Here is a 26,436-nt window from a genome sequence, read left to right as displayed (position 1 = left end):
TCCTGAATATAAGGATTCACTCTTTAGGAAATATTCGTTGTCTTTCCTCACACCTTTCTGTCTCCCCAGCCAATCTCCAGTGTGAATAAAGCTTTACATTTGTCAGAGTTTATGATCTAACAAAGTTGACCGCAGATGGATGAAAGGGCAACTGGGTGGTTTGTGGGTTAGACACTGCCAATTCACTTCCAAGTCCTAGGTTGAATAGCCAGCCCAGATTGTTGGGATGGAAGGCTCTTTTATCTGTGCCCATAGGGGATTTGCATAAAATTAATCTGAATCCGAGTGTGCTTATGCACTTAAAGAAAATGCTGACACCCATCTGGCATTAAACTGAATGTCACTCAGAGAAACAAAATTAGGTGTGGTGAATTGAAACATATCACACCACAGGGGATGCTCCTCTGAGGATGTAGCATTTTTGTTGGAGCACAGTATAGGGAGCGTAACTCTGCAATCCTTGGTTGACGAGGGATAGTGAGGGTCTGGTCAGGACAAAGAAGGAGGCATATGTCAGGTACAGGCAGCTGGGATCGAGCGAGTGCCTCGGAGTATAGTGGATGTAGGAGTACACTTAAGAAGGAAATTAGGAGGGCGAGAAGGGGCCATGAGATTTCCCTGGCAGATAAGATAAAGGAGAATTCTAAAAGATTCTACTAGTATATTAAGAGTAAAAGAGTAGCTAGGGAGAGATTAGGTCCCCTTAAGGACCAGTGTGGCAATCTATGTGTGGAGCCACGGGAAATGGGTGAGGTCTTAAATGAATATTTCTCATTCGTATTTACCGTGGAGAAGGTCATGGAAGCTAGTGAGTTCAAGGAAGGGAACACCGATATCCTGGGGCATATCAACATTACAAAGGAGGAGGTGTTGGAGGTTTTGAAGCGCATTAAGGTGGATAAATCCCCAGGGCCTGACCAGGTGTATCCTAGGATGCTATGGGAAGCAAGGGAGGAGATTGCTGGGGCCCTGACAGAGATTTTTGTATCATCGTTAGCCACGGGTGAGGTACCAGAAGACTGGAGGATAGCTAATGTTGTGCCTTTATTTAAGAAGGGCAGCAGGGATAAGCCAGGGAACTACAGGGTGGTGAAGGGTCACTGACCAGAAACGTTAACTCTACTTCTCTTTCCACAGATGCTGCCAGACCTGCTGAGTGGTTCCAAGCATTTCTTGTTTTTATTACAGGGTGGTGAGCCTTACATCAGTGGTGGGAAAGTTATTGGAAGGGATTCTGAGAGACAGGATTTATATGCATCTGGAAAGACATGGTCTGATTAGGGATAGTCAGTATGGCTTTGTGCGTGGGAAATCATGGCTCATGAATTTGATTGAATTTTTCGAGGAGGTGACCAAGAGAATTGACGAAGGCAGGGCGATGGACGTTGTCTACATGGACTTTAGCAAGGCCTTTGACAAGGTCCCGCATGGTAGGCTGGTCCAGAAGGTTCGAACACATGGGATCCAGGGTGAGCTAGCAAATTGGATACAAAATTGGCTTGGTGATAGGAGGCAGAGGGTGGCAGTGGAGGGTTGTTTTTCAGATTGGAGGCCGGTGACCAGTGGGGTGCCGCAGGGATCGGTGCTGGGCCCTCTGTTGTTTGTCATATATATTAATGACTTGGATGTGAATGTAAGAGGCATGATTAGTATGTTTGCAGATACCACCAAAATTGGTGGTATAGTGGACAGTGAAGAAGGTTGCCTAAGGTTACAACAGGATATAGATCAACTGGGAAAGTGGGCAAGGGAGTGGCAAATGGAATTTAACGCAAGTGTGAAGTGATGCATTTTGGGAAGTTAAACCAGGGCAGGACATATACAGTGAATGGCAGGGCCCTGGGAAGTGTTGTTGAGCAGAGAGACCTTGGGGTGCAAGTACATAGTTCCCTGAAAGTGGCAACACAGGTAGACTGGGTGGTGAAGAAGGTGTATGGCATGCTTGCCTTCATCGGCTGAGACAGTGAGTACAAGAGTTGGGACGTCATGTTACAGTTGTACATAACGTTGGTTAGGCTGCATTTGGAGTACTGTGTGCAGTTCTGGTCGCCGCACTACAGGAAAGATGTGATTAAGCTAGAGAGGGTGCAGAAGAGATTCACAAGGATGTTGCCTGGTTTGGAGGGCTTGAGTTATCAAGAGAGATTGGATAGGCTGGGTCTGTTTTCCCTGGAGCGAAGGAGACTGAGAGGGGACATGATAGAGGTATATAAAATATTGGAGGCATAGATAGGGTAGATAGCCAGAGTCTGTTTCCCATGGTAGGGGTGACTAAAACGAGAGGGCATAGATTTAAGGTGAGAGGGAGGAGGTTTAAAGGGGATCAAAGGGGAAAATTTTTCACACAAAGAATAGTGGGTATCTGGAATGAGCTGCCAGAGGAGATGGTGGAGGCAGGAACAGTAGCGACATTTAAGAGGCATCTGGACAGGTACTTGAATGAGCAAGGCATAGAGGGATATGGAATTAATGCAGGCAGGTGGGATTAGTATAGATAGACATTATGGTCGATATGGACGCGGTGGGCCGAAGGGCCTGTTTCTATGCTGTACCACTCTATGACTCGATGATAACTAACCATGGAGTGCTCGGTGCTGGCAAAGGCTGCCCAAAATTGCCCTGCATTAATATCCTTCACTTTGAAGTGCATAAAACATGTTGAAAAAGTGGTAGTTGCAAATAGCTGCAAACATTGAATTTCCAATTGAAGTAAAGAAATTGCATTTATCTGGCACCTTTCACAGCCTCAGGATGTCCTAAAGTATTTTACATCCAATGAAGTGCGGTGACTGTCGTAATGTAGCGTTATGAACGCTGGAGTTTGTAGTATCATTATGTTTTTAAAAACTGTGATTTTTTTTAATGTAGTGTAAGAAGGATTTAGAGGAGACATGTGATCTCACACAAACTGTATCTCAAAATGAGACAGGGATCCTGGTTACCATGCGAACAAGAAACCCAGATCAAGGCCATTTTGAAAGCAGAATGCAAGGTTGTAACACCTGAAGAACAATGGGTTTCACTCTCCCGGACTCTCAAATCATAAACAGGGAGCCAGGGGCTCTGAAGGCGCAAACTCAAGTTGAAATTTTTAACACCTGGGAACAAAGGCAGGCTCAAGTGGTTCTGCTGTGGCCAAATCTGTGGACTCTGCATATTGAAAAAGACAAATGACTACTGACTTTTGATTCTGGATAAATTTAACAGATTTTCAGATGTCTGCAGGCTGTAAGAAGGACTGGAAGACACAGAGACTGGCAGTGGAAGTCTCAAAAGAGAGAGAGAGAGAAAACATCTGCTCTCAGAACACTGATCCTGCAACAGGCTGTGAAGAATTGAACCTAATTCAGAAGCTGAGGTTTGCAGAGGAAAAAAGACCAACAGGGTCTCCAGAGATCGCCTTATTCTCGAAAGTCCAGGTCGAAAGTGCTCAGAGGAGGTGAGCAAAGAGGATATTGACTTTGAGAAGAACTGGGAGATCCAACCCATTGCAGCTGGGGGAAGTTTGGGACTTTTAACTGCAAAGATATCACTTCAATGAGGACACTGTGTAATGTATAAATGTGGGGCTGAATTTTATGCCGTCCCAGCGGGTCGGAAGGTGGCGTGAGGGCAGCGTAAAATTGAGCGGGAGGCTCCAAGAGGCCTACTTGCGCCACTTCCACTCTTGCTAAGTTTACGGTGTCGGGCGGAGGGGGGGAGACGGCCTGCCCACCCAAGGCCAATCAATCCATGGGTATTTTACCCATAACAAGTGAGCGTGCGGGGGACGTGAAAGGCCGCCCAGTGATAGCTGCTGGCTTTTCCATGCCCCGGGGTGGGGGGTAGGGGACATGGCAGTCAGGCACAGGTGCCTGATTGAGGGCTGCCCCTGCCTCCCAACCCACCCCCAGGACCCAAGACGCCCCCCCTCCCCCCAAACGATCACTCCAGCCTCACCAAGGAAGGACCGATCCCCCTGGTGAGGCAAGCCACTTACCTTCACTCATGGATCCATGGTGTCGGCTGGGTTGCAGTCCCAGCAGTGGCCACTGCTCCTGGTGGCGCTGCTGGGACTAAGAGCTGCCGGCCCGCTGATTGGTGGATCAAGCGGATGGAAGTCCCACCTCGGGGCAGTTGGAGCCTGGGGACCGATAAAATGCGGAATGGATCCACGGGCTAGGCGGAAGCGGGTTCGCCACTGACTTTCATGTCCGTCACTGACTTTCATGTCCGTCTGCCTATGGTAAAATCCAGCCTGTGGTGTGGAGTTTTCAAATGTTTTAATAAGTTAAAGGAAAATACCTTTCTCTGTAATTTAGTGTATTAGCTACTTACAAAGTACTGTTTAATTAATGTTGATTTTTAGTTTCGTTGTTCTAGCAAATGTCTTAAAATGTGAAATCTTGTGTAATTCTTTAATTGGTCTGACGGGTTCATATCTCGTGTTTTAATGTTTACGGTCTCACTGAGGCAGGGGCGGCCCTCAAATTATCAATTTGCACACAGCAAGGCCTCACAAGCAGTAATAAGTTAATGACCACATTATTTGTTTTAGTGATGTTGGCTGAGGGATAATTGGAACAACTCCCCCGTTCTTCTTCAATTAGTACACCATAATCTTTTACATCCACCTGCAAAGACAGACAGGGCCTCAGTTGAATGTCCCAGATGAAAGACGGCACCTTCAACAGTGCAGCACTCCCTAAGTGCTTCCCATAAGTGTCAGCCTAGATTATGTGCTCAAGTCTCTGGAGGGGACTTAAACTCACAACCGCTTGACTCAGAGGCAAGAGTGACACCACTGTGCCACAGCTGATGAAAGATAAGGAATACCGACATTTAATCAGCACCGAGTAAGTATTAGGATAATGTTACCCAAATATAAGGAGCTTGTTACAGGAAGCAGGAGATTCTACGTGTAATTGATGTCTATCAGTTCAGAGACTTTTTAAATAATAAATTCATTGAAAAGTTGTTCTGGTTAACTAATGCTTTTAGTTATTGTTTTGGATTAAGTTATTTAGATATTTCAAGTTTTTTTTTTAATACCATTCTGAATGCAATATTGTGGTACCATTGCCAAGATAAAACAGAGAAAAATAAGGTTATGCATAATTAAAACATGAATAAAATACATTTTCTGTTGTTCTTTAATTCTACTATGTAATATTCAGCATCAGAAACCAAAAAACTGATTCAATACAAAAGTACAGCATGCAATTTGATAACCAAAGAAATGTCAATACTCAAAATGGCTAATAAAAATTCCATTTCATCTTGATCTGTAAAAGTGAATGTAAGGAAATTCTTTTGAATTGTGCTCAACAAAGCTGTTTATAAACATTCATGGTTTCAGGCCTCTGTTTCCCCCCCAAAAAAACTACAAATGTTGAACATACGAAACAGAAACAAAAAAAAAATGCTGGAAATATATAAAAATACACATTAATTTGTATAATACTGTTCACATTGCAACAGCTCAAAATGTTTCATATAAGAGTTAGCACAGGCACCATGGCCAAATGGCATCCTTCTGTTCTGTAAGGCTTTCCATGTTTAAAAGCCAATTCATTATTTCTGAAGGGAAGGCTGTTGTTATGTAGACACACACAGCAACCAATCTGAGTTAACAACATCCTACAAACAATGAGGTGAATGGCCAATCAATCTGTTTCTAGTCATACTGATTACAGGGACTGTTGCCAGGACATCGGAAGAACACCTGCACTTCCTTAAATAATGCAATATATTCTTTAATATTTATCCGAGACAGGTAGATGGATCTCCATTTCAAGTCCTTTCCAAAGGTTGAAATATGAATTCTGAGGAAGGATCTTGGCTCAAAATATTAATTTATATTTTATATTTATACTGATAGGCCTGTTGTGTATTTCCAGCATTATTTTAGTTCACAGTTTCAAGCAATTTGAATTAAAATATGCATTACCTCTTCATTTAAAAAAAAGTTACAACAGCTATTTTAGGAAGTTAGGAGGTCATAACATGCAGGAACCTGGAGTTTGAATTCACTGATTCATAGATCTCCCAAGGTCCTTTTTCCTACATTGCTTCTAATTTTAATATCCAGCCTTCTGTCATTTATGTTCTTTTGAAGTTACTTATGCTGTACATTAAAAGGCTTAATTTACTTTGAATCATGGAGTGAAGCACAACACATTTACAGGACTTAAAGGGCTGGATTTTGTGCTGGAGGCGGGGCTTCCAACATACCCCCCTCCCCCACCCCTAGAGCAATCCTCTAGTCTTTTTGAATCAAGTTTTAGGAGGCAGGATCCCCATCTCTTTAAAGACTTGAAAGGCACAGGGATCCTGCCTCCAAGAGCTGTTGGCCAATCAGAGGGAAGGCAGCTCAGCAGTATCAGCAGCACCACTGGGAGTAGTGGCCACTGCTCGTACTGCAGAGGCCTTGGACACAGGCCCGGCACTGAAACCCTGGAGAAGAGGTATGTGAGGTGGGGTCGCTGGGGCCAGTCCGGAAGGCCCTGGTGAGGTAGGGAGGGGGGTGGCGGGGTAGTTGTGCAGTCCAGGAGGAGAGGGGGTCCCAGGGTATAAAGTTGTTCCCAGTGGGAGTCCTCTGTTGGGCCACAAATTTCCCACGAACCTCCGCAAGCCCATAGGGAGGGCGCCTCATTTTATAAGGCGTTCTCCGCATACAGCGAAGCCCCCCTCCTCTGCCGCTGGTAACATCCCAGTGGTGGTGTGTAGAGGCCCCTAATTGGCTTAGTAGGCCACTTAAGGGCCTCAATTGGCCTCTGGGCGGGAAGGCTGTCATCGGCCTATCTCACCCCCGGGAAGATCGTTGGGCTACAGGGAGGTGACGGGCCCACTGCCTCGCCTCCCCCCCACCCCCATACTCCATAACCCCGCCCCCCCCCCCCACCCCCCGCTTCTGACCCTGCCCGGCCAAAGTATTATTCTGCATTTATACGACAACAGAATCTGTACAATCTGGTCTGCTGTATTCCCTTTAAATGCACAAATTATCTATACAAACAAAATATCATTGTTGCTACAATACCATATAATGAGGTAGATTTTCAACTTGCTGCCCAGGTGTTGCAGATTAGTCGCCTGTTACACAATTACACAATCCATCTCAATAATACTTAAAGTCATTGCTGCATTGTTGAGGATTGCATTAATTTTTTTTATTTATCCAACTCATTAGCTATTAAAAAGGTCAGTTTTGAACCTCAATGGTGACACAATTGGTAGTATTCTTGTCTCTGAATTAGAAGATTGTGGGTTTAAGTCCTACTCCAGGAGTTGAGTACAAAAATCAATACTAACACTCCAGAGCTGTCATATTGTTGTTTGTGGGAGCTTGCTTTGTGCAAATTGGCTGCTGTATTTCCTACATTACAACAGTGACTGCACTTCAAAAGTACTTCATTGGCTGTAAAGTGCTTTGGAATGTCCTGAGGTCATGAAAGGTGCTATATAAATGTAAGTCTTTCTTTCCTATCTTTCACTTTACATCAAACCCTAACAGTGCGACGACAAAACTTTCATCTCATCAGCTTGATTTGGATTCAGAAGTGAAAGACAATTATCTACCCTGATGTATACCCAGTTGTCCAGTGGAAACAGATTTTAAACAAAATATATAAAATAATTTATTAGAAGTTATGTTATTTAAGATAAAAGGGTATTTTTGGAAGAATGTTGAAGAAGTAATTCATTTTTAATTATATTTTATTATCTAAATCATATAATGGATTGTGTTTATAAGAACTTAAAAGCTTAAGCTGGAGGTATAACATATGACATTTACTTTGGCTCAGGTTTATTGCTGAGCAAAAGCTACTGAATTTAAATAAACAAATGACAGCTTAGCATTTACTGAAGTAAAAATGAATGCCAGCGGTGGGCCATGTGGTGTGTTAATGCATCCACATGCTTTATCACTGAGCAGTGGTGTAGCTAGCAATTAGAAGTTTGCACATGTGCCAGCCAATTTGTTGGCCTCTCCTTCTCCTTGTTCTAACATTGCCAGGACTTAAGTACAGGCACCAGTTTCTGAATATTAACATTATTCCTGCTTTGTAGCCTCTGGATCAGTGCAAACCATAATGGCATCACCAGTAATGATTATGGCTCTTTCTAATTGCTACTGTCATTGATGCTGAAATGTATATTTAATTAGGCACATCATTCACACCTTCTTGCAGCCATGCCATGGAGTGACATAACTTGCGTATGCTCTTTTTTAAAATTATTATTAGTTCTTGGGATGTGAGCGTCGCTAGCAAGGCCTGTAGTTATTGCCCATCCCTAATTGCCCTTGAACTGAGTGGCTTGATAGGACTTGTCAGAGGGAAGCTAAGAGTCAATAACATTGCTGTGTCTGTGGAGTCACATGTAGGCCAGACCAGGTAAGGACAGCAGATTTCCTCCCCTAAAGGATATTAGTGAGCCAGTTGGGTTTTTAAACAATCCGGTAAGTTTCATTATTGCTAATGAGATTAGCATTTTATTCCAAATTTATTAATTAATTGAATTTAAATTCCTCAGATGCCATGTGGGATTCAAAATCACATATCTGGGACATTAGTCCAGGCCTCTTGATTACTAGTCCAGTAATATTACCACTATGCTGCTTTTCACATGAAGTTCCTTGACACTCCCTAGGGGAGGCGTTGTGCTTAGAGGTTAAGTACATGGAGGGAGAGAAATTCAGAGGCTTTGTTAGCCTAGCTGATCCTAAGTACCTTTGAGAAGCTGTTTCCAGAATACCGTTGTCAAAGGCCTGGAATCAGTTTTCCTTCCTGTTCTCCTGCCTATGGAACTATGTGAGGGACAAAGATACCAAACCAAGAGGAAGGTGTCAGGGTGAGGGTAGGGAGAACAGTAAAAATGGGAAAAGGAATTAGGAGCTATTAATCCATTGCTGAAGTTTGCTCTACGTATGTGACTCATAAAGCAACAAATAAACACATAAACAAGTAAATAATGAGAAAAGGCTATTTCGAAGCAAAATCAGCTCCCTCCAAGTAATATAGAAGTCCAGCAACTATTTTCTTATGGCAACTAGGGACAGCAACAACTTGTTTTTAACCAGCACCTTTTACTTAGTAAAATGTCCCAAGGCACTTCACAGGAGTGTTAACAGACATTGAGCTACATAAGGAGATATTAATGCAGGTAACTGTTGTGATATCACTTTAATTGTTTGAGTATAGTATGCATCATCATAGGAAGTGATGTCAACCAACATGTGATACAGCAGTTGGAGTAGTGTTAGACTACAATCAGCATGTGTAATACAGAGCTTTCTTGTAAATCTGTTACTTTGCAATAAAGAACTCTTCATTCAATTTACCATTTAGCTGAAGATTGTTTGGTACCTTATTGCTGAGAAAGCAAAAGCTTGGTCAAATATGTTGGTTTTAAGGAGAATCTTAAAAGAGGAATGAGGTAGAAAGACAAAAAGGTTTAGGAAGGAAATTCCAGAGATTAGGCCTAGACAATTGAAGGCACGGCTATCAATGGAGGCATGAAGGAAATTGGTCACAAGAGGAAATGATTAGAGGAACACAGAGTTCATAGAGCGATGTAGGACTCAAGGAGGTTACAGAGATAGGGACGGACAAGGCCATGGAGCGATTTGAACACAAGGATGAGTATTTATAATAAAAACAAGAAATGCTGGAACCACTCAGCAGTTCTGGCAGCATTTGTGGAAAGAGAAGCAGAGTTAACGTTTCGGGTCAGTGACCCTTCTTCAGGGTCACTGACCCGAAACGTTAACTCTGCTTCTCTTTCCACAGATGCTGCCAGACCTGCTGAATGGTTCCAGCATTTCTTGTTTTTATTTCAGATTTCCAGCATCCACAGTATTTTGCTTTTATTTGAGTATTTATAATTTGAGGTATTGCTGGATTGGGAGCCAATGTAGGTCAGCGAGCACAGGGTTGGAAGGCAAATGGGACTTGGTGCGAGTCATGATTCAGGCTGTTATTTGTGTATCAATTGGCGCTAATTGTATTCAGGTGCTGGGTATTAACTGGGGACTCATCTGTGCTCATATACATAGGAGCAGGCTGAAAGAGAGCTGTTGGTGTGCATGGTATGCCATGTGTATCTCTGCAACTAAAAACTTATAAGTAAGTAAAGACTTGGGCCACGATTTTGTGCAGTACTTGCCCCTGCATTTTACTATTAGTAGTCAATTAAGAGGCTGCTGGCAAGGGAGTCCTTGAATTAACGGTGGTGGGCAGGTCCTAGTGCTGGCAGCTCACGCACAGTTGAGACTTTTAAAGACAGTCAGTTAGCTTGAACCCAGAGGCAAGAATGAGGGGGTGGATAGTTCAGAAGGCAGTATACAGATGGTGGCAGAAAAAGGAAAGGTTGCCCAAGCTTCAGCGATGCCTCTCTCGAGGCATTAGTCGAAGCAGTCCGTGAAAGGAAGCCAATGGAAGATTGCTTAAAGTCTGAGGTCAGCCTGCCGTCCCCTCCCAGTTGCTATGGAATTTTATGGAAGCGTGGGACAGATGGGTTATGAAGATGCACTCAGAGTGACATGGGTAATGCCAACCCCAGGCAAATTAGGTGCCCACACGATGAACCTGTAAACTCTGGTAGCATCAACACTGGAGGGCAGCACTGGTTGTGATTGTGGTTCATACACCAGGATTGAGATTTTTTGGGGCTATAGTGAACCCAGATATTACCTCAAGGTAAGGTATGCTGTTTGGATAAGAAGAAATAAACTTAAATTCAGAAAGTTAGATTTAAAACAATTGTTTGAAAAAGGTGGCCCTGAAAATGCTTTGTACTGCTTCACCAGCATAACTGTGATGGAGCAGTTGGTGGGTAACCTCCATTCCTGACATGCATATTTTGGGTTTCTGCCAGGTGAGGGGTCAGGATGCTGTATGTCTGCTTGGAGGGCACTGAAATGTACAGAATTACAGATGATCAGCCCACTTTAGAAGAGGCTTGGTCAAGGAATAATATTGCTTTCAGTTCCAGGGTCTTCTAGGCCATGGCCCCAGCCTGGAGATTCTGGTGTGTTCCACATCTGGTCGCTAAACCAGGATCATTCCAGTGTCCAGGTTGTTGGGTGGAAGGAAGGTCTAAGTTATATCTAATTCAATGTTGCTGTACACTTCAATGTATTACATTAGGTATCAACAATTTTTTACTTATAAACAAATGGTATTACAGCCACACTTAATTACGTTCTACAGAGCAGTTTAAGGAAAATGTGAAATGTAGTTAGCAGGTTGCTAATTATCAAGAAAAAAGGCTTGGCCTATTTTGCCAGAATGTCATCAATTAAAAGCCTTCTGCAGAATTAAATGCAGCACGATTTACTTTTGCAAGATTATATTCAGAAATCATTACAGTTCCCAAATTTCTAGAGTTGAGTATCATAAATATATATTGGAGCAACCACGCAACCTTTGTAAAATTTCATCTATTTTTCTCCCTAGTTCTCTCAATGTACCCAGGGCCCAGACCACTCAGTAGTGAGCAGGTGGGCAGCTAAGTTGTTCCCGGTTCCTCTACCAATGATCCTGCTGCCATCCACAACTCATTATGTGGTAGCAGTCCAGTAAGAAGTCTCCATGTGAGGAGGAGACTGACCTCTATTTGGTTCACTGCCCAGGTTCACAGTGTCTCAGTTCAGATAGGAATAAATCTGGTGCCTACTACTGCCATGACATTTTGTGTTGATGTTCCAAATGTGCTGCACCTTAACATTTGCTAATTTTCTAAATCAATGTGAAAGAAATAGGCAGTTATATTACTCCACTGATATATCCAGTGAATAGCTGAGCCTGAGTTTGAATACCAGTCTGTGCTGTTCTCAATCAGGTGATGGCAGCCCACTGCACTTGCCATCTACGCCCTGAGTAGGGAAATGAAAAATGGCCATGGTTCTTACACTTGATTCACTAACAGCTGATGGAAGTGTGCATGCCTGGAAATCTGATGAGGACAGGATTGGGTTTGACACGTGATGCTCTCCGTACTTGAATACCTTGTTGATGTTCACTGTCCACTTCACAGGTGAGACATGGGATGATAACCAGCACCTGTGGAACTATGTCCCTACAAAGAATCAAAACCTTCAGGAAAGGAGGGGACAAAATAGGTGAGTAAAGAGAAAAACCTGTTCCATTACTGAAGTAAACTGTCCATCAATATCAGTGAAGCATAGGGTTAATTTTGATCATTACAGTGTTCTTTCAGTGGGTCTGCAGAAAGATTTTAAAGCTTTTTATCTAAAACGCATCATAACTATGGAGGTATTCCTATTGGGGATGTTGTATATAGCTTGCAATATTTCAAATCACTATTGTAACTTTATGCTGATTACATTTACTAATTTGTTCAGATCAGCTTTGTACTTATTAAAATATGGGACTAGTCTATTATAAATTAATTGTAAACAACTCCGTCTATCTTAAGCTCATCTCAAATCAAATTTCCTGGATACGCACGCACAATAAAGATGTTAATTGTAATATATGAATATTCATGAATGAAATATTCACAGCAATAGGATCCTTATTAAAGGCCAGATCTCTTGCAGCCTTTATCTGAAATGCATATTGCATTGAAGGATTACTTAAAATTAACCCTAATGTAATTGTTAAAGATACGAGTGTGCAAACAAATGAGAATATATTTCATTTATTTATTTATTTTATTTTAAAATTTTTAACCATGTGCCTGTCTTAAACTTGCTTTTCATGTTTTTGCTTTTGGACAGAGCTGTTCATTATTCTGCCATTAACACTCTCTGGCCAATGGTTTGTATTTTACTACAACTATTCGCATTCCCTTTGTCTTTTATTCCATGTAATCTTTATCATTTAACCTCTCCTGCCCTCTGCCCTATCACAGACCTTACTTTTTGTTCCTCTTCCTCCTTTCCCCCCGCCCCCCCACCTTTCACTTGCTCAAAACCTGTTACATTTCTAACCTTTGCCTGTTCTGATGAAAGGTCACTGACCTGAAATGTTAACTCTGTTTCTCTCTCCACAGATGCTGCCAGACCTGCTGACTATTTACAGCACTTTCTGTTTCTATTGCAGAATATTCCATTTTGGTTGATTAATTTAATGGATAATTTGGTCTAAATATCATCTGAACATTGAAATAACTTGTATCTATAGATAAAAGCAAAATACTACGGATGCTGGAAATCTGAAATAAAAACAAGAGATGCTGGAACCACTCAGCAGGTCTGGCAGCATCTGTGGTAAGAGAAGCAGAGTTAACGCTTCAGGTCAGTGACCCTTCTTCGGAACTGACAAATATTAAAAATGTCACAGGTTATAAGCAAGTGAGGTGGGGGTGGGGCAAGAGATAACAAAGGAGAAGGTGTAGATTGGACAAGGCCACATAGCTGACTAATAGATTATATCGATAGATCTTGCACGCTTAATATCAATGCCATTTAGCTCAGGTCAAGGCAACTGCTGCGCTGTCAAACATGCTAAGGTCTGTGGTTTCTATTCTGATGCATTAGTAATGAATCTGTTGAAGATTCAGTGTTATCTTTGTTGACTTAGCTGATCTTGACCTGGGTGGCAACTGGGCTCCAACAATTGCTTCAATGCCAGGGGTAGGGAGTGAGGAAAGCTTACTCAAGATTCCCATTCCTGACCAGATACTTTTATGCAGTGACTTAGTTGAATGTGTCCTTGATGCACAGATTGGCTCTAATGGATCAACTAAACTTTCTGGCATCCATCATCTTGGTTCATACATGAACATAGAAACACTGGAGCAGGAGTAGGCCATTCAGCTCATCAAGTCTGCTCCGCCATTCAATACGATCATGATGGTATCATCCACTTCAGTGTCTTTTTTCCACACTATCCTCATATCCCTTTATGTCATTGGTATTTAGAAATCTGTCAATCTCTGCTTTAAACACATTCAATGACTGAGCTTTCGCAGCCCTCTGGGGTAGAGAATTCCAAAGATTCACAACCCTCTGAGTAAAGAAACTTCTCCTCATCTCTGTGCTAAATGAATTCCCACTTATTTTGAAATTGTGTCCCCTGGTTCTATACTCCTCAACCAGGGGAAACATCTTAGCTCCATCTACCCTGTCTATCCCTTTAAGTATTTTGTAGGTGAAATATATTCTTCAAAACTCTATAAAATACAGGCTCAGTTTCCCCAATCTGTCTTCATAGGACAGTCCCGTCATCCTGGAAACAAATCTGGTGAATCTTCGTTGCACTCCCTCTATGGCAATAATATCCTTCCTAAGGTAAGGTGACCAAAACTGCACACAGTCCTTCTGCTGCGGTCTAACCAAGGTTCTATATAATTGAAGCAAGACTTCATTGCTCCTCTACTCAAAACCTTTTACAATAAAGGCCAACATACCATGAGCCTTCCTAAATGCTGGCTGCACCTGCATATTAGCTTTCAGTGACTTTTTGATGAGGACACCCAGGTCCCTTTGTTCATCTACACTTTCTAATCTCTTCCCATTTAAGGAATACTCTGCACATCTGTTCCTCCTACCAAAGTGGATAACCTCACATTTTTTCACATTATATTCCATCTGCCATGTTCTTGCCCACTCACTAAGTCTGTCCAAATCCCCTTGTCGCCGCTTTGCATTTTCCTCACAATACACATTCCCACCTAGTTTTTGTCATGTGAACTTGGAAATATTACATTTGGTCCCCACATCCAAATCATTGATATAAATTGTGAACAGCTGGGGCTTAGTACTGATCCTTGCGGTACCCCACTAGTTACAGCCTGCCAATGCGAGAATGACCCATTTGTTCCTACTCTCTGTTTTCTGGCTGTTAACCAATCCTTAATCCATGCCAGCATATTACCTTCTCTCCCATGTGCTTTAATTTTGCTAACCAACCTCCTGTGGGGGACTTTATCAAAAGCCTTCTGAAAATCCAAGTATACTATGTCCACCGACTCCCCTTTATCAAATCTGTTCGTAACATCCTCAAAAAACTCCAACAGGTTCGTCAAATATGATTTCCCATTCATAAATCCATGTTGACTATGCCCAATCAGATCATTATTATCCAAGTGCCCATTGAATTGGCCTTTATAGCCACTCCAGGCGCTGCTTCACAAACCACTGACCACCTCCAGGCGCGTATCCATTGTCTCTCGAGATAAGGAGGCCCAAAAGAAGAAAGAATTTATCACATCCTATAGAATAGATTCTAGGATTTTCCTTACTACTGATGTCAGGCTAACAGGTCTGTAGTTTCCTGTTTTCTCTCTCCCTCCCTTCTTAAATAGTGGGGTGACATTTGCAACCTTGCAATCTGCAGGAACCACTCCAGAATCTATAGAATTTTGGAAGATGATCACCAATGCATCCACTATCTCCATAGCTACCTTTTACAACACTCTGGGATGTAGAATATCAGGTCCCCAGGGACTTATCAACCTTCAGCCCCATTAATTTCTCCAATACAACCTTCTTACTAATACTCATTTCCTTCAATTCATCATTCTCCGTCGTCCTTTAGATCTCTAATTCTGGGAGATTCCTTGTATTTTCCTCAGTGAAGACAGACACAAAGTAACCATTCAGCTTCCCTGCCATTTCTCTATTCCCCATTATAAATTCTCCTGACTCTGCCTGTAATGGACGCACATTTGTCTTAGCCAAACATTTCCTTTTTACATACCTACAGAAGCTTTTACAGTCCGTTTTTATATTTTTTGCTAGTTTACATTTGTATTCTATTCTCCCTTTCTTTATCAGTTTCTTGGTTATCCTTTGCTGTATTCTAACATTCTCACAATCCTCAGGTTTACTACTATTTCTGGCAATTTTATAAGCCTTGTCTTTTAATCTTATACAATCTTTAACTTCTTTTGTTATCCACAGTTGACTGTCTTTACTTTTGGGGTTTTTGTGCCTTGAAGGAATGTATAGTTGCTGTAAACTATGTAATATTTCTTTAAAGACTATCCATTGCCTATGTACCGTCATACCTTTTAATGTCTTTTCCCAATCCAGCTCAGCCAATTTGCCCCTCATACCTTCATAATTTCCTTTGTTCAAATTTATCACCCTGGCTTCAGATTGAACTACCTCACTTTCAAACATAATGTAAGATTCTATCATATTATAGTCACTCATCCCTGAAGATTAGCAATTTGGATAAAGTTATGGAGGGCTGCTAGTCTCTGTGGAACAATACCCCAGGAAGAGACAATGCTTTCAGAACAACAGCAGGGAAAGTGGCAAGCAAAAACCTCTTGTGAAGATGGTCTATGCAGCTGAAGGTTTTATTAAAGAAATAGCTGTGGTCATACATGTACCCATTGTTAGTCCAGCATTTCTGTTGCTATCTCTTTGGGCACAGGTCATCCAAGGCATTAACCAGCCTGTTTTTAACTTACCAGCTTATTCTTCAGACAGAATGCTGAACACATCATCGAAACAAAATAAATTAAAAATCCAGGCAACAAGGTTAAACCAAAATTATTACAATAACATAATTATTCTGTTTGTTCCTAGTAAAAAAAAATGAAAATTATCACTCAATAAATATGAAAATATTCCTTCATAATTATTATTCCTTCAGTGTAAGATGTTATCTTGCCTAAGTTTCTGCAATATGATGGTTATTGGCTTCTGCCATAATATCAACCTCCAGCAAATCTCAGTTGGACAATAATGGTTTAATTTTTGTTTATATTGTTTTATATATTTGTTTAATTGATCTACGACAGGTGAGGTCCTATAACTGTTTTCATCATGATGGGCTAGGGAACCTTTCCACTCCAGATCACTAATCAGTAACAGTTGCTAGTAAGAACACATCAGGTGAGACAAGATAGGCTCTGCTGAATTAAGGGCAGCAGAAGCAGTTAAATCAAGAGGTTATTACAAGACATCATTACTCACTCCAAGGATCACTGTATGAAGAATGGCCACTTGAATGAAGTCCCAGTGGGTGACTGGCACTTGTAAGCCCAGAATGAGTAAGTGCTTTCAGGATAACAAGTGAGAAAATTCACAAAAATGATTATAGAAGAGAGGGCTCTAATCTCATTTAGGACAGAGTTCAAAATTGCTTCTAAACTGCTCTATTAAGGACTTCACCAAAGTCCCTCAATGATGTAACTGTCTTGTAATAGCCTTTTGATTTAACATTTTTTGCACTGGAACTTGCTGATAAAAGTGTGGTGATGGCAACTTGGCATCTGGGACCTTAGTTAATGGAGGGACTAACAGTATATCTCCTTAATCAATGAGATTTAAGGATTGAGAAACAAACAGGAATGATGGAAAAGGAGGCTGAATTATATTGCACCTTTAACGTAGAAAAACATCCCAAGGCACATGACTGGAGCAAAATCAGACAAGAACGAACGGAGAGCCAAAAAAGGAGACAGTGGGAGGGACGACTAAAAATTTAGTCAAAGAGATGGGGTTTCAGGGAAGAGAGGCAGAGAGATTTAAGGAGGAAATTTCAGATCATGAGGCTTAGGTTACTGAAGGCACAGCTGTCAGTAATGGGATGCTGAGAGAGGGAAGACACAAGAAGACTGACAACTGATTCTTGCAATTTAGAGACAGAAGGATGAAGATCCTTTTTAAATAATAGCAAACTAGAGTTAAATCAGAAAGATGGAGAGAAGGATTGGGCTAAGAGTGAGAAGAGAAAAGAGACAGAAAGGAAGAGTAAGAAAAAATGTAAACATTAAAAAAATGATATTTTAAAATTCTCTGACAATTGACTACATGCAGAAATGAGACTGAACACTTCAGATTGTTCCCATTCTGGGCCAGACAGATTGACTGGCATTGCATTAACAACTATCACATTGTTATAAAGGTACTTACACTCATAATTACCAGAGTTAACTTTCTGTTTGTGAGTTTAATGGACAATTACTGTGGAAATCCAATAAGTTCTTAAAAATAATGGGGAAGCTAAGGGCTGTTTATACAAAGCAAATAGTGGAGTAACGCAAATCGACCAACAAGTTCTGGAGACTCTCAACTCATGCCATATCTACAAATCCCCTGAATTTGTTGGCCAATTTGCCTAATAACAGCCTGTGTCAGCAACACACCATTAGATTTCCAGAAAGTTCCAGCTCAATCTACACACGGTGTAAATAGAATTATGAAAATAATGAAAGTCTATTTAAGCTTTAAAAAAATCCTGAATGGAATAAACCTTTTGTTATAATAAGATGTATCAGGTAGCCAGGGTGTGAATTAATGCAAGTCATTCAATAAAAAGATTTATGCTTAAACATCAGTTAACTTTTGAATTTGAATTCAATTTCTCCAAATGGGAATTGTTAAAGTTAATTCATCACTCACCGATGTTTTAATTAAAAAAATAAGCATCACAGAAACTATTTAAATATGTATTACTTGCTAGTAGATACATACTGCATCTATATGATTCATTTTATTGGCTTGTTCGACACCACCTTCCAAACCCGCGGCCTCTACCACCTAGAAGGACAAGGGCAGCAGATGCATGGGAACACCATCACCTGCACGTTCCCCTCCAAGCCACACACCATCCTGACTGCCGTTCCTTCACTGTCACTGGGTCAAACTCCTGGAACTCCCTCCCTAACAGCACTGTGGGTGTACCTGCACCTGATGGACTACAGCAGTTCAAGAAGGCAGCTCACCGCCACCTTCTCAAGGGCAACGAGGGATGGGCAACAAATGCTGGCCTGGTCAACGACGCCCAGATCCCATGAAACAAAAAAAATGTCGGAAGCAGAATTCCCCATACCTGTTTCAGAGCCCGTTCTATATCGATTCCTTGGCTCCAAGGTACTGCAGGATTGGCTAAACAGTCTCCAGTGGTTACTCTTCTTGAGATATCAATTCGCTGTTTTCGTAGATATCGAAAAGCTTCAGCTATGACGAATATTCCATCATATGTCAAGGCAGCAGTAAACTGAATAAAATAAATAACATATGGTTTTTACCAATATAAAACATAGCAACCTGAATTGTGTGGTACAGTCAGGTATTTATTCTGCAAATATCGATAATCAAAAGATTGTCATTTTACTGGGTTACTGTTTTCAGTTCTTGGCTGAGCTGCTAAGTAAAACTGCATTTGGCAGCAAGAGGTGGCAGGATCAGAGCTGCTTTGCGGACCTCTCACCATCAGAGATCACCAAGTGGCATTGATGCCCCACCTGAAGGGATCGATAGCTAAGACTATCGCCCACTCTCAGTTGAATTATGGAGCACACATTGATAGTGATCAAGGGAACGGAGCTAAAGAGGAAGGAAACATGAAAATAAAGGAAACCCTCCCATGTATCTAGTTTAATAGTACCAAGGTTACACTGTGACAAGCTGTGGAAGGAATTAATTCCCTGAACTATTTAACTATTCTTCACCACTTTTATTGAAGAGCTGTACACTTGTCACCTTTTCACACCTCATTAGTGCTGTCTTTGAAATCTGAAATCAAATTATGTATGTTAGCTGTTTTGCATTAATTTGATCAACGCCATTTTGTGCAACTGCTGATTCTGTGATATGGCAACAGGACAGTTCTTGGGAGAAAAAACTGAGCAGTATAGAAAGCAAGGCAAATTTCTCCATTTTCGACTGACAGAAGAACCAGCATCCAATTTAAACTCATAAACAATGCAGTCACAAATTACTTGACTGTTCTGTATGTGAAACAGTATTTATCAAATGCAAAAATGTCTACTGGTGAAACGTAAGTACTACACCAACCCTTTATCTTGATCATTAGTGGATCTTCCATGGCATTGCTCATGTATGTTGGAATTTACACTTTGTTATATCTCTGTTGTCTTCATGTTGCTCTTCACCCACTGCCCTCTTTTTGTTTCACTCTCTCTCATTCCCTCTCCTTTTGCTTCTCAATTTCACATCTTTAGTTTCTCTCTCTTTCTTTTCTAGTTCTTTCTCCCTCTCTTCTTCTGCCCTTTTCAGGCAGGAGCTTGTGGGTGGTGTGGAGGGTTGTGGGGCCCAGCTAAGGCCAGAGGTTGAGAGGTCACGGGTATCTTCTGGGAAGGTGATGACCAGTGGATGGGCAGAATAATCTGGTTGGCTTTTGGGTTGCATATAGCGGCCAGGGGAGGGGTTAGAGGGAGGAATGGGGGGTCCAGATCAGCATCTGAGAATGGGAGTTGACTGCACCAGAGCAAAAAGCAATGTGATTTGGGAGCTGGTAGAACAGAAAGGTAAGTATATGGAAAGTTAAACCTCACCAATTTAAACCTAATTCCCCTGGGCAACACCCAGGTCTGACAGGAATAGCCTTCCTTTAAGCACAGAAAGTTGTTGCTGTGCATACAACTTTTAATATATTGCAGATGCATATATGGCCAGCGTTTCCAATTCAGCAGAGTGAATCCTTTCTGGTGTCTAGCTGAATGTCAGCCTTCCATCATCTGCCTAAAACTGATAAATCTAATCAATCCTCTGTGAGACAACTCATGATAAGTAGTTTCAGTGCAGTGTATGAATTTGTTTTTTTTTCGCTTTGGCTAGCTGAATTCTTAAATATATAACTTCATGGATAATTGTACAGGTTTACCAGTTAGTTACTTTTAGAAATATATTTTCAAGAGCAATATTGTAATAAAAGTCATGCTTATGCCACAGAACTGCTGTCCACATTAACTGTGCTTCCTGTGTCATCACTTTTGAATCACAATTTTATGTTAACATTTAATAATGGCAAAACCCAATGTCAATATTTTGCAATGGAAAAAGCTTTTGTCAACATTCGCCTGATGCTATAATTTCAGGCCTTTGACACTGGGCAGTGCTGTCATGCTTACCAGTTGCCTCATCCCAGCTCCAACTTGAGTTAAACTGTTACTGTTGACTTTTCAAATATATTAACGTAAACTTTTAAAATACATTACACATTTCCCAAGTCATGACAAAATTTCTCCTGACACCACCAAAATAACACTTGTTGCTGTCCAGCCAAGGCCCCTTTTCCTGAAAAATATAACCCAAAGTATTTCCTGTTGAAATACCAGTCCAGTTCCACTTCTACTCTTGCCTTGCTGTTTCTATTGCCAAAATACCAGTGCATGGCTCAGTGGTAGCACTCTCATCTCAGTCAGAAGGCTGTTGGTTCAAGGTTCATTTCAGAGACCACAGCACATAATCTAGGCTGCTACTTTAGAGCAGTGTTGAGGGAGAACTTTGCTGTCAGAGGTGACGGGTGGGAATTTTATCCTGGTGGCGGGGGTCTCGACATCCAGATAAAGCAACACTGAGATCCCCGTGTTGCCTATTCTCCGGAAGGCCCGCCGGATCTAGTGCCAATCAGGCACTTGAGTAGACAATGGCATGCCTTCCATGGGATCAAGAACCCCATTGCTGGAAGTCCTGCCCTTGGAGAGCTGCTGGCCAATCAGAGGCAGGCAGCAGCAGCGCCACCATGGAGACGGTGGCTCCTGCTGGAGGAGCACCTACAGGCGGCCGAGGAGCACTGCTGGATTCAGGCCTCAGGTAGATCAGGGCGGGAGGGGTTTTGCGGGGTGGGGGTCCTGGGGTCGGCGGCAAGCGAGTGGCTCTCAGTTGGCCCCCCCTTCCCAATGCCAGGTCCCTCTTTCAGGCATTAAGTGCCTTTAAATGAGGGACATCCCCCCCACCCCCAGAACCGGTAAGCAGCCCGCATGGTTTTCAGTGCCATGCTTCCAATGCGGCGACAGGGCCAACCGCCTTATGGCCAATTGTGGCTGTGGCAGGAAGAGGCCTGTAACTGGGGGTTAACTGCCCAATTAAGGGCCTCAGTTGGCAGCGTGGTGAGAAGGCCGTTTACAGGCCTTCCTGCTCAGGACTAAATTTTGGCAGAGGCGGAACGGTGGCGGGAAACCCCCTGCCACCATCCTGCCTAATGTTATGCTCTCCCCACCTCCAAACCCACCACAGGGGACAGCATAAAAGTCCCCCCAACATCTTCTGGATGAAACATAAAATTGAGGTCTCATCAATCCTCTCAGGTGGCCGTAAAATATCATTAATTACCTTTCACATTTCAGCAAGCATTTTTTTTAAAGCAAGGTTAACTGAAAAACCTAAAACAGATATGTAGTATGCTTATTTGTTTTAAGTATCTATCCAGTTGCTCTCCCATTATTTCAGAGGCCTCAGCTGACCATGGCCCCTTTTCGGGCTAGTTACAGCTGTCATCACTTAAGAATAATCATTCCACTGATATGTTTCATGAGAAATAAAACGTTAAGCAGTTTCCAGGAAAACAAAACTTAACCGCTATCCTATTGGTTTACCATTTCAGGGTGACTACTAAATATAAGTTTATTTTAAGTATGTTTCTAATTTCTAACAGTATCTAGAAAAAAAATCTGTTGTTCCTCATACACCACAGCAGTATTATGACCTCATAATGAACTGATTGTATAGATGGGGCTATTCCTCAAAATTCACATTGCGTTATATGAGTTCTCCCCAATGTTCTGGTCAATATTTCTCCCTCTATCACCACCAAGTACAGATAATTTGGTCATTGTCTCATTGCTGTTTGTGGGATCTTGCTGTGCACAAATTGTCTGCAATGTTTCCCTAAATTACAATGGTGACTACACTTCAACAAGTACTTCACTGGCTGTGAAGTGCTTTAGGATGTCCTGAGGTTGTGAAAGGCACTATATAAATGAAAATCATTTCCATTTCCTTTGTATAGCAGTTTCAACTTTCTGTCATGGACTGCTTGGAATGTTGTGTGCTTTTATTAGCTCTTTGCACCCTTGATGTTGCATGTATGAACAGTGGTGAACCATATCTGTAATTTGTACCAACACACCAGGCCAAAATAAGACATCTCCTGCTAACCTTTTAGATTGTCTGATTCCGTGAATTGCTTTGACTTTGGTATTGTTGTCAACCGAAGTTTTGGTTGGTTAACAGGCAGAATACTTTGTGATTTTTGAAGAATAGCCCCATCTATACAATCAGTTCATTATGAGGTCATAATACTGCTGTGGTGTATGAGGAACAGCAGATTTTTTTTCTAGATACTGTTAGAAATTAGAAAAATACTTAAAATAAACTTATCTTTAGTAATCACCCTGAAATGGTAAACCAATAGGATAGCGCTGTTAAGTTTTGTTTTCCTGGAAACTGCTTAACGTTTTGTTTCTCATGAAACATATCAGTGGAATGATTATTCTTAAGTGATGACAGCTGTAACTAGCCCGAAAAAGGGCCATGGTCAGCTGAGGCCTCTGAAATAATGGGAGAGCAACTGGATAGATACTGAAAACAAATAAGCATGCTACATATCTGTTAGGTTTTTCAGTTCACCTTGCTTAAAAAAAAATGATCGCTGAAATGTGAAAGGTAATTAGAGTCATAGAGAGATACAGCACTGAAACAGGCCCTTCAGCCCACCGAGTCTGCGCCGACCAACAACCACCCATTTATACTAATCCTACATTAATCCCATATTCCCTACCACATCTTCACCATGCTCTCCTACCTACTCTAGGGGCAATTTACAATGGTTAATTTACCTATGAACCTGCAAGTCTTTGGGAGGAAACCAGAGCACCCAGTGGAAACCCACACAGTCACAGAGAGAACTTGCAAACTCCGCACAGGCAGTACCCAGAACCGAACCCAGGTCACTAGAGCTGTGAGGCTGCACTGCTAACCACTGTGCTGCCCTGGAAGTGTGGAAGTAGAAATAGGAGTTACCTTAGTGAAACCTCCTACGTTCAATAGTCTGATAAGAACAGCTGAACTGAATGGTCATTATGAACAGCATATAAAATAAATGGGAACAGGCCAATATGAACAATGGAGCCCCTGAAGTTAGTCCAGAGATGAGATGGAAGGGAGTTGTAAAATCAGTCATGGGGAAGAGCCTAGGGTGAGATAAGGAGGATGATGTAATGTCTGATTCATCAAGGACAGAAGGTACATGTATGTGAAGGCCAGTCATTACAAATATTGAGTCCTCAGTGCAGTTAAGTGGTGGAGAAGAACTCTCAAGGAAGATTTCAGTCTAACACTCCTGAGTAGTTTGAGAAGTCAGGAAGACTTGGGGCACCGAGAAGAGAAAGTCATCCTGCCTGACCTGGACCAGAACTTGCTACCTGTCACGATTGCATGTTTTTATTGGATAACTTGTGTTATATTCTGGATTAAACTCTGATTAAACTCAACGTACCCACCATATTGGTTGCAGTCAATCCTGATATCAACAAATTGGAAAGATTAAAATTATAACGATATCCTTCCAAGAGCATTTCATCATTTGTAATGACTGGTCTTCTCAGTTTCTGTTATCATTATCATTTAGTCTTGCACCAAGAGGAGATACAATACCACTCACGTAGTCAGTTTGTGACACTTGTCATTTGTGTAATCAGTTTATGGTAGGTGCTGTTGACTCAATGTATTGATGACAAACAGCTCTGTGCCTTTCTTGTATTCTATTGCAAAAGTGCTTTTTCAACTTAAGTGACATTTTATGTTGTCTTATTGGGATTTGGTAAAGCAGTTTCTTCCGTCATTATCTCGAGCATTATGATCATTCTCCACCAGCAAAATTGATAGAACTTTTTGTAATCAGTACTGTAATGAGTTCTTTATGTTGTCTGATGCAACATAAATGAGATGCATGGAGTCCAGTTTGCTGAAGATCTCTAACAGGATTATTAACAGCTAAACTAGTATGGACAGAGCAAACTATTTACAGAAACTTCGTCTGGGTGTTCCAGTTGCAGAGTTGCAATGGCTCCTAGTCACATGACTGCATCCGAGTACTTAGCTTATTAGCATACTGAGAGCTTAAAGAGACATCACTCTTAAGGCAATCACACAACAACTACTACATACTCTCTACTCAGTGCACCTGCAGTGGATTGGTACAAATGCATGCAAGGTATGCAGTGGAGGAGATTTTATGCTCTCCCCATGGCGAGTTTGGAGGCAGGAAGAACAGTTAATAGGGTGGGATGGTGGCAGGGGGGAACCCCACCACTTTCCCACCTCCACTCCAATTAAGTCCGCAGCCAACTGAGGCCTTTAACTGGGCAATTAATGCCCTATTAAGGGCCTCATGCTGCCACCGTCGGTATTAGTCGAGTGTTGGGCAGGCCTGTAATCACGCGGGGAGCATGCCAAGCAAACCCGTGCGGGAAAGGGAATCAGCTGAGGGCCACCCCCACTGTCCTTGCCGTACCCCCAACAACTCCCTCCCCCACGACCCCAACCCTGCGAAACCCCTCCCCACCATGACTCACCTGTGGCCTGGGTCCCTCGACAACCCCAGGCCTCCAGTGGGTGCATTACTGACAGCAGCCACCGCCTCTGCTCTCAGCAGGCGGGACTGCTGTCGCTGGGGTCCTTAATCCCGGGGAAGGTCCGCCGCTGTCTATTTAAGTGCCTAATTGGCATGTAACGTGGTGGGCCTTCCCCAGAGGAGGCAACGTGGAGCTCTCGCTGGCTCTTCAGCCGGTGGCCAAGACCCCCGTCACCTGCATAAATTCCCCCACTATGTGTCGTTCCTTCTGTACTAAAACTGCACCATTTCTGAATTGAAAGCATCAATATCAATCCTTATCAAAGTAATCACATCATAATATTCCAGCTCTGAGATTTCCATGACCATGTGTTGCGACTTTTCAAATCTCCCATCACACTCATCTGTCTAATTTCATGCTACATCTTTCTCTTATTGGTTTTGTAACATCTGGCGAATTAGGCAAGAACTTGCCAAGATCCTATTATATGCTGCTACTGTTGCTTGGCTTTTCATGTTTGATTTCTTCTCCTTTTCTTCATTGGCTTTCAGTTTCTCTGCTGTGACTGTGTATCTTATGTAAGTGAATTCTTATACTTTGCCATTGCACCTATTCACTAGCAACTTCAAAACAGGTCATTTTACTTGATACTAAAGTTTTTCCAACATTTGTTTATGTTTCTGTTCATTGTCTCCCCAAATCAGGATATCATCCATAATAACTTTTACTCCTTCACTGTCATCATCAGTGGATAGTTTCCTGAGACAATCTCAAAGGGCATTCTAATATACACATAACTGCTAAAAGGGCTATTAAATGTGCAAATAGCTTAGAGTCATAGAGTCATTTACAGCACAGAAGGAGGCCATTCAGCCCATCAAGTCCATGATGGCTCTCCATGGAGCAATCCCGTTAGTCTCACTCTCCCACTTGATCCCTGTAGTGCTGCAAGTCTATTTCCTTCAAGTGGTAATTCAATTTCTTTTTGAAGTCATTTATTGTCTCTGGTTCCAACACCCTTGTCAGCAACGAGTTCCAGGTCATTACCACTCGCTGCTTAAAAAGTTTTCTCACATTCCTTCTACATCTCTTGCCCAAAACCTTCAATCTGTGTCCCCTAGTCCTTGTACCATTAATTAATGGGCACAGTTTTTCCTTGTCTAGCTTATCTATGCTTGTCATAATCTTGTACACCTCTCTTAA

General features: G+C 42.0%; 1 protein-coding gene across 9 annotated transcripts in view; it reads right to left on the bottom strand.

The window, feature by feature from the left end:
* LOC137377583 (glutamate receptor 3-like) overlaps window positions 1-26,436 on the bottom strand; it is a 415,021-nt gene that overhangs the window by 165,917 nt on the left and 222,668 nt on the right. For all 9 annotated transcript variants that reach the window (XM_068047365.1, XM_068047356.1, XM_068047357.1 and 6 more), the window contains exon 7: window positions 18,744-18,911. In XM_068047365.1, the coding sequence (XP_067903466.1) occupies window positions 18,744-18,911 (168 nt within the window). The remainder of the gene's footprint in view (window positions 1-18,743; window positions 18,912-26,436) is intronic.

Source organism: Heterodontus francisci, chromosome 15 (genome assembly GCF_036365525.1).
Source record: "Heterodontus francisci isolate sHetFra1 chromosome 15, sHetFra1.hap1, whole genome shotgun sequence".
NCBI classification, from domain to species: domain Eukaryota; kingdom Metazoa; phylum Chordata; class Chondrichthyes; order Heterodontiformes; family Heterodontidae; genus Heterodontus; species Heterodontus francisci.
The sequence above is the reverse complement of the archived record's forward strand: the minus strand, read 5'-3'. Positions and strand labels throughout refer to the sequence as shown.